This window comes from Pelophylax lessonae (assembly GCF_965119305.1).
Source record: "Pelophylax lessonae genome assembly, chromosome: 2".
Classification (NCBI taxonomy): Eukaryota; Metazoa; Chordata; class Amphibia; order Anura; family Ranidae; genus Pelophylax; species Pelophylax lessonae.
In genome coordinates this window covers 411906959-411919776 of record NC_138769.1, presented here as the reverse complement: position 1 = coordinate 411919776, position 12818 = coordinate 411906959, and the positions used below count along the sequence as shown (strand labels likewise).

General features: G+C 43.2%; 1 protein-coding gene across 1 annotated transcript in view; it reads right to left on the bottom strand.

The window, feature by feature from the left end:
• NCF1 (neutrophil cytosolic factor 1) overlaps window positions 1-12818 on the bottom strand; it is a 52484-nt gene that overhangs the window by 14916 nt on the left and 24750 nt on the right. The window contains exons 4-7 of the mRNA XM_082248534.1: window positions 11111-11276; window positions 8473-8531; window positions 7858-7980; window positions 1258-1365 (exon numbers count right to left, since the gene is read on the bottom strand). Of these exons, the coding sequence (XP_082104660.1) occupies window positions 1258-1365; window positions 7858-7980; window positions 8473-8531; window positions 11111-11276 (456 nt within the window). The remainder of the gene's footprint in view (window positions 1-1257; window positions 1366-7857; window positions 7981-8472; window positions 8532-11110; window positions 11277-12818) is intronic.

Below are 12818 nucleotides of genomic sequence, written 5' to 3'. Positions count from 1 at the left end.
AAAACGGCCGCCTGTGCCGTTTCTTCAGAGCCCAGTGCAGTAATACTGCCGGAGCCCGCAGACCCGGAAGAAGACAGGTGAATATGGATGCGGCCAGCAGCGTGGACATCGTAGGCTTCGTTGGAGGTAAGTGTCACATAATGTGCTAGTATGCGATGCATACTAGAACAATATGCATTTACTTTGCAGGGAAGAAAAAAAGGAAAAAAATTTTGAGGAGTTTACTTCCTCTTTAAGAATCAAATCTACCTTAAAATTGTGAATATTCTTGGTAATGCAGAAAGCAGAGGGAAAGAAAGCATAAAAAAAATACAACAGGAGGTACATTTTTAGTGAGTGGCATTTGGGTTAGTTTCAGACGATTACAGAGTAGTCAAATTAGAATAAGCATAGCGAGTTTTCTGACATAAATGGCTTTCTGATAGCTTTTACGTGTTAGCCAGAACTGACGTTCACATGGGCACAAGTTTCATTGCTTACACTGTAGAAACCATGCCTTCATCTCTAGCCAAACTGTACAACAACCCAACCCATAGCATAATTCACTTAAATTGTTCCCATACATTGGATGTATATCATGCTGGAAGACCCTACACTAGGGAAATTTGTGAAAATAAGAAAAAAGGTAAAGGCAAAATATTATGTCTGTTAAAGTGTTAAAAAAGGCAGTTTAAGAAAAAACCTTACCCCTGCAAGTCAGTGGCATAATGTGCTAGCATGCACTACAAAGTAGCACATTATGAAATACTTGCCTTACAGAAAAGCCCTCCAGCGGAGCACTGACAGGGCTTCCATCTTCACCCGGTCTTCCTTCTAGGTTCGCAGGCTCCAGCCGTTTCAATGACCAAGCTGCAATGACTTCACTCCCGCACATGCACGCAGGAGCCATGATCGCGGCACAGCGCTCTGAGTGAAAGGCATACCCAGTATGCTGTCTGTTCAGAGCGCAGTGCACATGTGCCAATGACATCACCGGCTGCAGAAATAGTGAATATCTCCTAAAAGGTGCACATTTAGGAGATTTTCTTCAGACCTACAGGTAAGCTTTATTATTAGCTTACAGTACCTGTAAGATTCAAGTCATCAAGGAGTGTTTATTGCCGCTTTAATAGCAACCAGTGAGGTTTGCTTTGTAACCTACTGTATACTAAGAGAAATAAACCAGGAATCTCAATTATTGCTATGGTAACTTACCTACTTTCCTTACTTTCTCTTTTATATTGTTAAATAAAGAGGGATACAGTATTTCCTTGTTACCTTCGTAGTTGGGATCTTGTTCTTCAGACTCATCTGGACTGTCAAGAGGCTCAAGGTAAGCAGCTGGAACCCAGCCTCGTTTGTTCTTCATCTGGCAGAACCACCATCCTGGAGAAAAGAGGATATATTATAGAATAGTCTTTTTATAAACAAGACAATGTTTGGACAGAAGGAAAAAATGTCTGAAGGAAAATTAAATCACCTGGTTCTTGCAGTTCCCCAAATATTAGGCAATACTTTTTCAGCATTTTCAGTTCATGTATATATTAATATATTCATATTACAATCATCATTTTTTTTTTTATGCATAACTGGCAAAGTTAACATTTTCTTGGTGTGAAATTAGGAACAGCTAAACATAGTTCTTCTACATAAGAAAATGCAAGATCCATAAAATCTCATAGCTCCAATTTGTAAAAATAATGGTTTACACTGCTCTGCCTGCCCACAGTAGGCCACATGTGCTGGGTCTGGTCATATATAATGGATATACTGTACTATATGTAGCACTGCCCCCTTGAGGGCTGCTGGTTTTTTCACACTTTTAGATTCCCCTGGGTTACCTGTAGCAACTGCATGCAGAATCTTAACACTTCCTTGGCTCAGTCAATGAACAGTCTAGGGGTTGTTATTTTTGTTGTTTTATTTAATATTTGGATGGGAGAAGGTATCAGTGAGATACTCCCAACACTTGAACTATTCACAATGCGGAGGACATCTATCTGAAAATGCGGCCAGGCAGCAGCTTCATCCTGCCACTAGATGAATCTGAGGTAATATTCCTTTTAGTACTTATCTTCAGGGCACACACCTAGTACCCCCTTTTCTATCCACCAGCTGACACCCATCCACTGACTACTCTACTCCGGGGTGGCCCCCTTCCTGGTCAGGCCCTTAGGCACGATCCTCTGTACTCATGATACTGTTTTTCCACGTTCTCCAGTGACTCAACTCCTTCAGTCAGCTCTCCTGGACCTCTGAGTTCAGCTCCTGCCATCTGGCTCACCAGGCCGACTGCCTGTGACCATACACCAACTGCTGCAGAAGAGGAGGCAGCCGCTCATTCCGGGACTCTGCTCACCAGCCAAAGACCCAGAGAACATATGCTCCTGGCTTTTTATACTACACCCCACAATGCACAGAGACAACAGTCTGTGCCAATCGTTGGGGCTGTATCAAAGCCTGTGTACTCATTGGCCAGGTTTCCTCCACTATCCAATGTGCTTCCCCATTGGATCAGTGGGGACACTCCCCTAGACCAGATTAATCACACACTGAGCAACATTGAGCAGACCTAACTCACAGATCCGGCTCCCTGTTAAGTAGAGAGAATATAGAATTTACCTGCTGCTCCTCTGATAGGCAGACATAGCCAAAAACTATACTCACTCTCTAGCACCTATCTAGGAGGGTGCTACATATATAATGCAGTGTCTGGTGTGTAATCTGAATTTAATAGTAGGGCAACAATTTTCCTCCGTAGCAGGGCCCAACAGATGTGCCCAAGATTCTAGAAAAACAGTGCTGGAAGTTAAAGAGCAACTCTATTGTTATTGAGAAAAAAACATTCCCCTCTGGGTGATCTATGTACATTACAAGAATTTTAACAAACTATGTTGTAGATTCTTAACTTTTGTTATTCTGAAGAAGTCCCTGTGTGTTTCTCTGTGTCCATGTGCCAAGTGAGTCTAATGGGAGTGGTTTCATTATTATCAATCAGCTGCTGCACCTGTGGGGCTCTAAAGAGGAAAATTGCAGAGTCTGCATCCCTTTAGACGGGATTTCCTATTAGGAGTATCTCACCAAAAATGACATTTTTGCTGCAGGGGATGCCTGAAATCTGATTTGCATCTTAGGGCAGAATTCTGGAAAAATCACTAAGCCAATCACACAAGCAGGAAATGATGTTTCTGGGGTGTGGTCAGTAAACATTTTGTGTACAGAACACCTCGAGGTAGCCATATTGCATTGCATTTTACAGAAAATGACAGCTGTAGATTGAAAAGGAAAGGTCATTTTTAATAACATTCAATTACAATATGACTTGTGTCGCAATTGTATATATATATATGCTATATTATTATTTTTTTTTTTTATTTGCCTTTTTTTTTCACCACAAAAAAGTTACCCTTTTCGCAACTACTCTGGCTCTCAGCCATCGGTAAAGTATAGTCTATTGTTCATACAAATTGGAGATATGAGGTCATCATTACTGACATTGTTGCAGCAGAAATCGTGCTGGTGGGGAGTTTGGACAGTGCCACTAAATGTGACCTTACCTTTTCCCATATTTGATCACATTGACTTAAAGTGTTACTAAACCCAGTACCCTGCATTCACTGTGTAGCACCCTACAGGTAGCTGCTAGGTAAATGTATATTGGGCCTTGTCTGCCTAACAGCAGAGCTGTTATTTGTTTAGTTAGGGTGTCAGAGTTTCCAGATGAGCCTGCTGAGGGGAGAAGTATCCCCACTGGCATTTGTGAAAAGGCTCCTCATAGGGCAGTGGAGGAAGCCCAATCAGGGGACACATCCCAGCTGTTAAAGTGGAGTTCCACCCTAATTTTATACTTACCTCCATCTTCTCACTCCGGGTCGCCTGAAAAACAAATGGATAATCGCAATTTTTTTTTTTTTTTTTTTACTTACCTTGTAGAGAAAATATACTTACCTTACTTCCTTCTTCCTCCCCTCGGCGGCCACGGCGATTCGTCACTTCCTGGCTTTTGCAATGATTCCTGGGAGCTGAACGTCATCGCTCCCAGGAATCATTGCGCCTGCACCGGCCCCGACGTCAGTTCCGGTGCGCGCGCGTCATTCCCTTCTAAACAGCTTCTGGGAATGCCCAGAAGCTGTGGAGGGATGATGCGCGCGCACCGGAAGTGACGGCGGGGCCGGTGCAGTGCATCATGGGACCGAAGAAGAAGGAAGAGGACGCCGAAGAGGATCGCGCTGGCTTCAAGCTGCCCACACCTGAGATGGCAGCGCTGGAGAATACTTTTTCAAGGTAAGTGCAACCCGGGACAGATCAGAGGCTATCCATTGTGGAATGTACTAGCCCTGACTGTCCCGGGGGTATTTTTTTTAAAAAAAGTATCCCCTGGGTGGAACTCCGCTTTAACTACCTCAGAAGGCAGATTATGCTGCAAAGGATTCTGGGAGTGGGTATAAGTTTGGGGGAAGTGCGTGACACAATGTCTTCGGCGGAAGCAGAGTCCCAGGAGGGACAGAACAGCTGTCTCTCCTCCTGTCTGAGGAAAGCGGATGTCTCGGGGTGTCGCCTGAGTGTCCAGAGAGTGCTGAGTTGAGCTGAGGGGATCCGGTGTGCCGAGAACCAGCGGAGAGCGAGAGGAATCCAGTCCCAGGAAAGCCTACACAGGTCGTGAGTACTGAGGATTGCCCCTGGGGGTCTGCCTGAAGTCAGAGGGGACCACTCCGGAGGAGGTTCTGGGATCCAGTGTCAGCTAGCGGTAAAGGGGGTACCTAGGTTGAGGACACTGAAGTTGCAGAGGGGGGTACATAGTCAGTGAACCCCGAAGAGTTCAAGGTTAAAGGGGGCACCTGCAGTTGGTCCCTGAATTGTACAGAGTGTGCCAGTTGAAAGTTACAGCTTTACAGAGTTCTACAACATACTACCTCAAGCCAGTGCAAGGCAGGAGGGGAGTGTTCAGTGACTTGTTGCAGTGTAACAGTGTCAGTGGTTCTACAATTTCACAGTGCTGGATCTTCTGGACTTTAATCGAGTTACAGAGTGTTCACAGAGTTAGTGAGCGTTGGCTGGCGTCCAGGAAGCGCCAACAGGCATTTTTCAGGAACAAAGTCCCAAGTGTATCTAGCTGAAGCCTAAAGGAGTATCCCACTCATTCCCTTCTCCCACCCCCTTAAATACAATAAAAAAACACAAAACAAAGATGCCGGAGTTGTCAAAGCTTAGTTCTCACACCCAGGGTCACAGCTCACATGGGCTGGAAAGGTAACCGGTGACAATGGCAGACCCACATCAGGCACAATGCCTGGAAAACCTGCTACAACTATATCTGATCTCCCAGAGCACATGGAAATGCAATAGTTTTAGTAAACATAAACTGATAAATACTTTTTCTCATCAGCAGTTAGAGCAGTCTTGTGACTTGTATCACTGTCTGCTTAAAGCTTGCAGGAGGAGTTTTCATTTTCCCCTGATTGTCCTATGAGGCAGCAAGACCCCTGACCCTCAGTCTGGACAGTGCTGATTGGCCCTGTGCTGATCACATGCACTCTCCCAAGAAAAAAAAACTTCTCTAGCAATATACACCAAACTCAGCATGTGCAGCCTGACTCCTAATGCTCTTTTTTATTCGGAGATGGATTGGGGACTGTGGAAGAAAGGGAGGATCAGAGAAGACAGAATCAAAACAGCCTTTTTACACAATGCACCCCTTAGGTTGCACAGAGAGTATAACAAGCATGCTTTACTTCCTATACAGACTGATTTCACAATTGTGGGTTTTGTAACCCATTAATTCTCACTTAACAGCTTAAAGCCCTGACAGCAAATGACCAGTATTTAAGTGAGTGAGTAGGATTGTTGTGTTGCTGTACTGAAGTTCAGGAAACAAAATAGAATTGTTCCTTAACCGCTTGTTGACCAGCTGCCTTAGTATTAGGGCAGCAGGTCGTCTCTGTCCCGCGAAACTAGGTACCTGTACGTCGCTTCGCGGGACCGCTAGTGGGGGAGTGTGTGCACTGACTGGCCACAGGGGGAAACAAACAGCGGGTCTGGCAGCCGCGATGTCCTCGGGCACCCGCGATCACTCCCTGTGGAGACAGAACGGCAGGCTGCCGTTGTAAACACGGCAGACTGCTGTTCAGTCAGTAATGAACACAGGGATCCTGTGTTCCTCCTATTTAGGAATACAGGTCTCTGTGTTCATTCAGCAAGCCCATCCCCCACACAGTTAGAAAGCACCCCTAGGGACACATTTAACCCTTTTATCGCCCCATGCTGTTAACTCCCTACACTACCAATGCCATTAGTACAGTAACATTGCATATTTTTAGCACTGATTACTGTAGTAATGTCACTGGTCCCCCCAAAAGTATCAAAAATGTCAGTTAGGTGTCCAATCTGTCTGCCACAATGTCACAGTCCCACTAAAAATCGCTAATTGCCACCATTACTAGTAAAAAATAAATAAATAAATAAAAACTACATAAATCTTTCTAGTTTGTAGACGTGATAACTTTTGGGCAAACCAATCAATATACACTTATTGGGATTTTCTTTACCAAAAATATGTAGCAGAATACATATTGGCCTAAAATGGTGAAAAATTTTGATTTTTAATTTTTTTTATTGGGAATGTTATATAGTAGAAAGTAAAAAAAAAATATTGTTTTTTTTTTTTCAGAATAAAAGAAGAAAAAAAAAACGCAGAGGTTATTTATTTGTGGGGAAAAAAAGGACATCCATTTTTTTTGGGTACAGTGTTGCACGACCGCGCAATTGTCAGTTAACCACTTTCCGACCGCCCACAGTAATATTACTGCAGCAGTGCGGCTCCCCTGCGTCCAGTCACATAGTACTACGTGACTGGAGTGCATGCGATTCCAACGGCGCACGCGCCGCCAGAGCCGCGCTCCCGCTGTGTTTAGACACAGCGGGAGGCGGGCCGCGGGAGGAGATACGGTAAGCGCCGCCTTCCTCCCGTGATCGTCCGAAAAATGGAGAGAAGGCCAGCCTGCTTATGTAAACAAAACAGGCGGATCTTCTCACAGACAGGCAGGGACAGATCAGCAGTTTCAACTATGCTGAAACTGCGATCTCTGTGTCTGTCACAGAACCCCCACACAGTCAGTAAGCATTAGGCATACATTTAACTCCTTGATCACCCATAGTATTAACCCCTTCCCTGCCAGTGTCATGATTACAGTAACAGTGCATATTTTTAGCACTGATTACTGTAGTAATGTCACTGGTCCCCCCCAAAAGTGTCAAAAATGTCAGTTAGGGGTCCGATCTGTCCGCCACGATGTCGCAGTCCCGCATAAAAACGCAGATCGCCGCCATTACTAGTAAAAAAAAAAAAACATCAACAAAAATTATATAAATCTTTCCCATAGTTAAACGCAATAACTTTTGCGCAAACCAATCAAAATACGCTTATTGCGATTTTTTTTTTTACCAAAAATATGTAGCAGAAAACAATTTGGCCTAAAATGTTAAAAAATTTTGAATTTTAATTTTTTTTTTTTTTTTTTTTGAGAATGTCATATAGCAGAATGTGAAAAATACTGTTTTTCTTTTTTTTAAAAAAAATTTACGCTATTTTTTGTTTATAGCGCAAAAAATTAAAAAAAAAAAAATCGCACAGGTGATCAAATACCACCAAAAGAAAGCTCTATTTGTGGGAAAAAAAGGACGCAAATTTTGTTTGGGTACAGCATCGCACGACTGAGCAATTGCCCGTTAAAGTATCGCAAAATAGGGCCTGGTCAGGAAGGGGGCAAATCCTTCCGGGGCTGAAGTGGTTAAATTAATGCAGCGCTGTATTGCAAAAAATGGCCTGGTCATTAAGGAGGTAAAACCTTCTGGTTCAAAAGTGGTTAAACAGTAGCTTACCATTCTCATTCTTCTCTACCACGTCAACCACATCACCATCATTCACGGACAGCTCACTCTTAGAATTCTTTACATAGTCTGCAATTACTCGATAGGACTGGAGTATAATAGGACCTGTTATATCTGTCACAAAAAAAAGGAAGAGTCTCAGAAACATTTGCAGAAACAAGAAATTACATTTACACATGATTAATACAATGATACTTTAAAAAGCACCTAATATAAAACAAAAATACAGCGGTTTGTTGTAACATGTTCCAACCTCCCATTGTCAACATGGAGTATCAACATTTGTATTACCCAAGAATCAGAGAATCAGAGTGTAACTGATGCAGAGCCTGGACTGAATGGAATCTACAAAGACCATCCAACTGCACAAGAACAGACATTGCCAATATGACATAATATGTAGATTTAATTAAAAGCAAAAGGGTGCGGGATAAATGCTTTTATACAGGCACCAGAACTGAACATATCTTCCATTATACTTTCAGGAAAAGAAACAAGAATTTTTCATTTAACAATGTAAATTTGAAAAAAAATCACAGGGTGAGGTTTCATTACTGTAAAAAAAAAAAAAAAAAAAAAAAAGATCCACCTCCAGATTTTCCTTACCGGACACATTTTTCTTTGAGGCGTCTTCCTTCAGCAAGAAAGTTTCAGGTTTTCGACCACTGAACAAAGCAAAATAAAAAAGTATTAGCATCTTCAGCATGCAGACAGCAAATAAAATGTATATGATGCAGTGCAAAAACCAAAGTTGTTGCAGTCAGAGTATGTAAAGCAGTGTTTCTCAACCTTTTTCCAGTCGAGGGTACCCCTGAAAAGTATTTTCAGTCTTGAGGCACCCCTGTCCAAGGCTTAGTTCATGTTACTGTGTGTCGCGGAACGCACGCAAAATCACCCTCGTTCGTGACACACAGACAAATGCTCTGCTCTTTAGGGGTGCCATTAATTCTTAATGGTACCCCACACATTGGCAAAGGTGGGGTGTTTTTAATGCGGTGCAATTAAAAAAAGAAAAAGGGTAAGGCACTACCTTTCCTGCATTTATGCAGGTGGGGCAGCCCATTGAAATTAATATGTTGCCCTACACGCAGCACACAGCCACACAGATGTGAACCAAGGGTTTGTTCACACGTGAAATTGGAAGAGTGGTAAAACCACGTGGTTGAGCTGTTTTAACCACCCCCAACTGCTCCCACTTTAGCTGCAGAGGGAGCAGTTGGGGTGTATACATGCTGTGGCTGCAGCTGAAGTTATACCCAGGGTGAATGGGGCTGCACTGCAACCATGCTGCAACTGTGTGCATTGCACACATACAGACACATGTACACACACACTCACACAAATACAGACGCAAGTACACACACACACAAACACATGTATAAAGCCCTTTAAAATTTTCAAGTACAGTACCTTTCTTCACACAGCCAGGTACTGCACTGTATGGGGAGGCAGAGAGCACAACACACTCCCCCTTCCTTTACTTTCACTTTGCTGAGTCTGACCAAGCTTTCTCCCGATGCCGATGTACGGTTCAGCTGGGGATCAGGAGCTCAGGCTCATCTGACAGCCATTCTCTACCATGATCTCGCGGCACCCCAGTTGAGAAAGGCTGCTGAAATCTGTGCTGTGTGCATACCCTAGCCAGCGGCCTTTCTCAATTTTTTTACCTTAAAGGAAGCCTTAAAATAATTTTCAAGGCTTGGAGAACACTTGCTAAATCCAATTCATTTGGGATCAATGGGACATTGAATTGACTTTGGCCCTTGAATTATGCAGGCACCATCAGATGGAAGGTCAATTAGCCACCACTCAAGGAACCGCTAGCATCCTCTAAAGGACCCTAGTTGAGAATGGCTGCCCTAGAGTGTGCACATACCCTATGATAGTTCATAAATGTACCACAAAATAATAACCAACATCAATTATGCTTAATGGAATACACACTAACACAATAGCTGTCTGTTTCTAACTATAAGCATGTAACGTTATAACAGCAGTACTGGCATAATAGTAGAATGTTTTGTATCATGTATATCACATGTGTCAAACACAAGGCCCGTGGGCTGAATTCGGCCCCCCAAGCCATTTCATGTGACCCTTGCACCCAGGGCTTTTTTTCAGCTGGAACATGGTGGAAACTCACAGATCCTTGCCTGCCCCACACTCATGGCAGGGACAAGGAAGATTCAGATGGCAGGTGAAGTGTGGGATGGGGCATCACATGGTAAGTTGCACTGTGATCCCCATCTGTGCCCGGTTGCACAGATTCCAATCAATGATCCCCGATGATCCTCCTGCAAGTGAGAGAGATGGGCAGAGCCATCTACGCTACCAGGAGGAACTCTGACCTCTGTACATAGTGCACCCCTGAACTCTGCACTCTGTACATAGTGCACCACTGAACTCTGTACATAGTGCACCACTGAACTCTGTACATAGTGCACCCCTGAACCCTGCACTCTGTACATAGGGCACCCCTAAACTCTGCACATAATGCACTCCTGGTGTTTATTGCCCCTTTAAGATCCTCCCACTGAAACTTGGCCACACCCACCGCTTGATACAGTTCATTAGGGGAAGGCATGGCGGAGCTATCTACGCTACCAGGAGGTACTAGAGCTGGGCCGGGTAGGCGAGATGCGAGGAAACTTTTTTTTTATTGGGGGGTCGGGGGGGGGGTGGGGATGGTGCAGATGTCAGAGGTGAGGAGTAGTGAAAGTGAGATGTGGACAGCCAAGAGAGCTGAACCCTGCACACTGTGCATAGTTCACCCCTGAACTCTGCACTCTGTACATAGTGCACCCCTGAATCTTACATTCTGTACATAGGGCACCCCTGAACTCTGCACTCTGTACATAGTGCACCCCTGAACTCTGCACATAGTGCACCACTGACCTCTGTACTCTGTACATAGTGCATCCCTGAACCCTGCACTCTGTACATAGGGCACCCCTAAACTCTGCACTGTGTACATATGGCACCCCTGAACTCTGCACATAATGCACTCCTGGTATTTATTGCCCCTTTATGATCCTCCCACTGAAACTTGGCCACACCCACCACTTGATACGGTTCATCAGGGGAGGGCATGGTAGAGTTCCTGCATCTGTTATCTGAGAAAAAGCCCTGGGTTAATTTATATAGTCTTACAGATACAACTGGCCCTTTGAGGGCAACCATATAGCTGATGGAGCCCTCAATGAAATTGAGTCTGATACTCCTGATGCATATCAAACATACTTACTTATTGCTCGATATGGGGTTTACATCATCAGATCTAACCTTGAAGAAGTTGAGAACATGAGGACAACGAGAGATCTTAGAAGGAAGGTTGAGCAGAGACTGGCAGTAATCAGCCAGAGTAACCTGTCTGTTCTCTGTAGACCTCAGACCATCAAACCATTTTGGTGCTAAAAAAAACAATTATTTGAAAATTTAATTTTTAAAATTTAAACATAACTGATTTATGACTTTCCTATTTTTCTCAGACCAAGTGAAAAATGTAAAGTTGATGGCTTGATGCACATCCTGAGTAGATGACATTTTTAAGTACTGTATATCATTAACAATTGTCAATTTCTAAGAGAAGAAAGGGCGCTTGGACACAACAACCGGTGGGGAGATCTATATCTCTGCTTAGAGCGGGACTGCAAGTCTCAATTGTCAATTTCTGTTTTTAATAAAATACTTGTTTTCCCCGTTTTTTTTAATCGTTTGTTGCATCTCAGTGTTGTTGATCTGTTGATCTCCTGTAGCCTCTTTGCAACCACTTTCTGTCTACAGTAATAACTGAATGACATTTATCAAGCTAGGCACAGTTGAGAGGCAAGCATGTAGTGCTGCCACCTATAAAAGGAAGCACCTGAACAAGGACATTGATAGCAGCATCACTTACTATTGTTTTAATGAAAGTTAGGGATTTAAAAACAATAAATATAAATTTTGAATTTATATGAACATGTCAAGCCCTCTAAAAGCCTTTTTGTTAGTTTTTATAGGTTGAAAAAGGAGCAGAACTGCTCTCAGGTGCCCATTGTTTACTGTCTTTGTGGCCATTGAAGACATTTCCTTACTTTCTGTCGTGTCACTGGGACCAGAATTGTTGGGAAATATCCCCAATGAGCACAAAGACAGCATTATTTTTAACCTGACTAAATGTCTAAGCCTTACTATGCTATCAAAACTAAAAAGAATATGACCGGAATTCTATTTAAGGAAGCTATATCGGACTTGATGAATTAAGGAATATTTAGAATGAAAAGTTAAAAAAAAAAAAAAAAAATAGGGAAAGATGTCTTTGATAAGCTGCAAAATGTTCAGTTTTTTTATTTATTTTAAATTGGTACACTTTTAAGCTGAATTACAGCTCTAAATTGCCTAAACAAGCACCCACCATACCCCCTGAATGCTCTTTTATAGGTCTTTTCTTTTTTAAATCCCTGTACATAGCCTTTGCATACAGTCTTCTGGCCAGTAAGGTGATATCACTGGAGTATCCTACTCTTTCTTTATGACAGTAGGGTAAGCGAGTGAGCAGAGGTCATGTTATGAAATCTAAGTGGCATTCAGTCATGGAGTACTGTAGGCCCAGACTACATGATATGGGCCACCCCAGGAATTGGACAGGATGAGTGTTGTTCTGCCTGAAGAAGACTGGCAGAGCTGGACCGAGAAGGAAGTTAGGAATAGTGCTGGAGAGGGTAAGTACAGCTTGGGCACTTTTATTCTTGTATCACTGCCCCCAAGAGGACTTATGAGAAGTGCACTTTCTGGGTTCCCCTGGGTTACTCTTAGCAACTGGAAGCAGACAAATAGCATTCAGCATTCAGTCAATAATCAATCCAGGGGATGTTGTTTTTTTTTGTATTTTATTTGGAACTGGGATAGGAGAAGGGATGAGTGGGATACTCCAACTATAAACTATGCAAAATTCTGAGGACAACTAGCTGCAG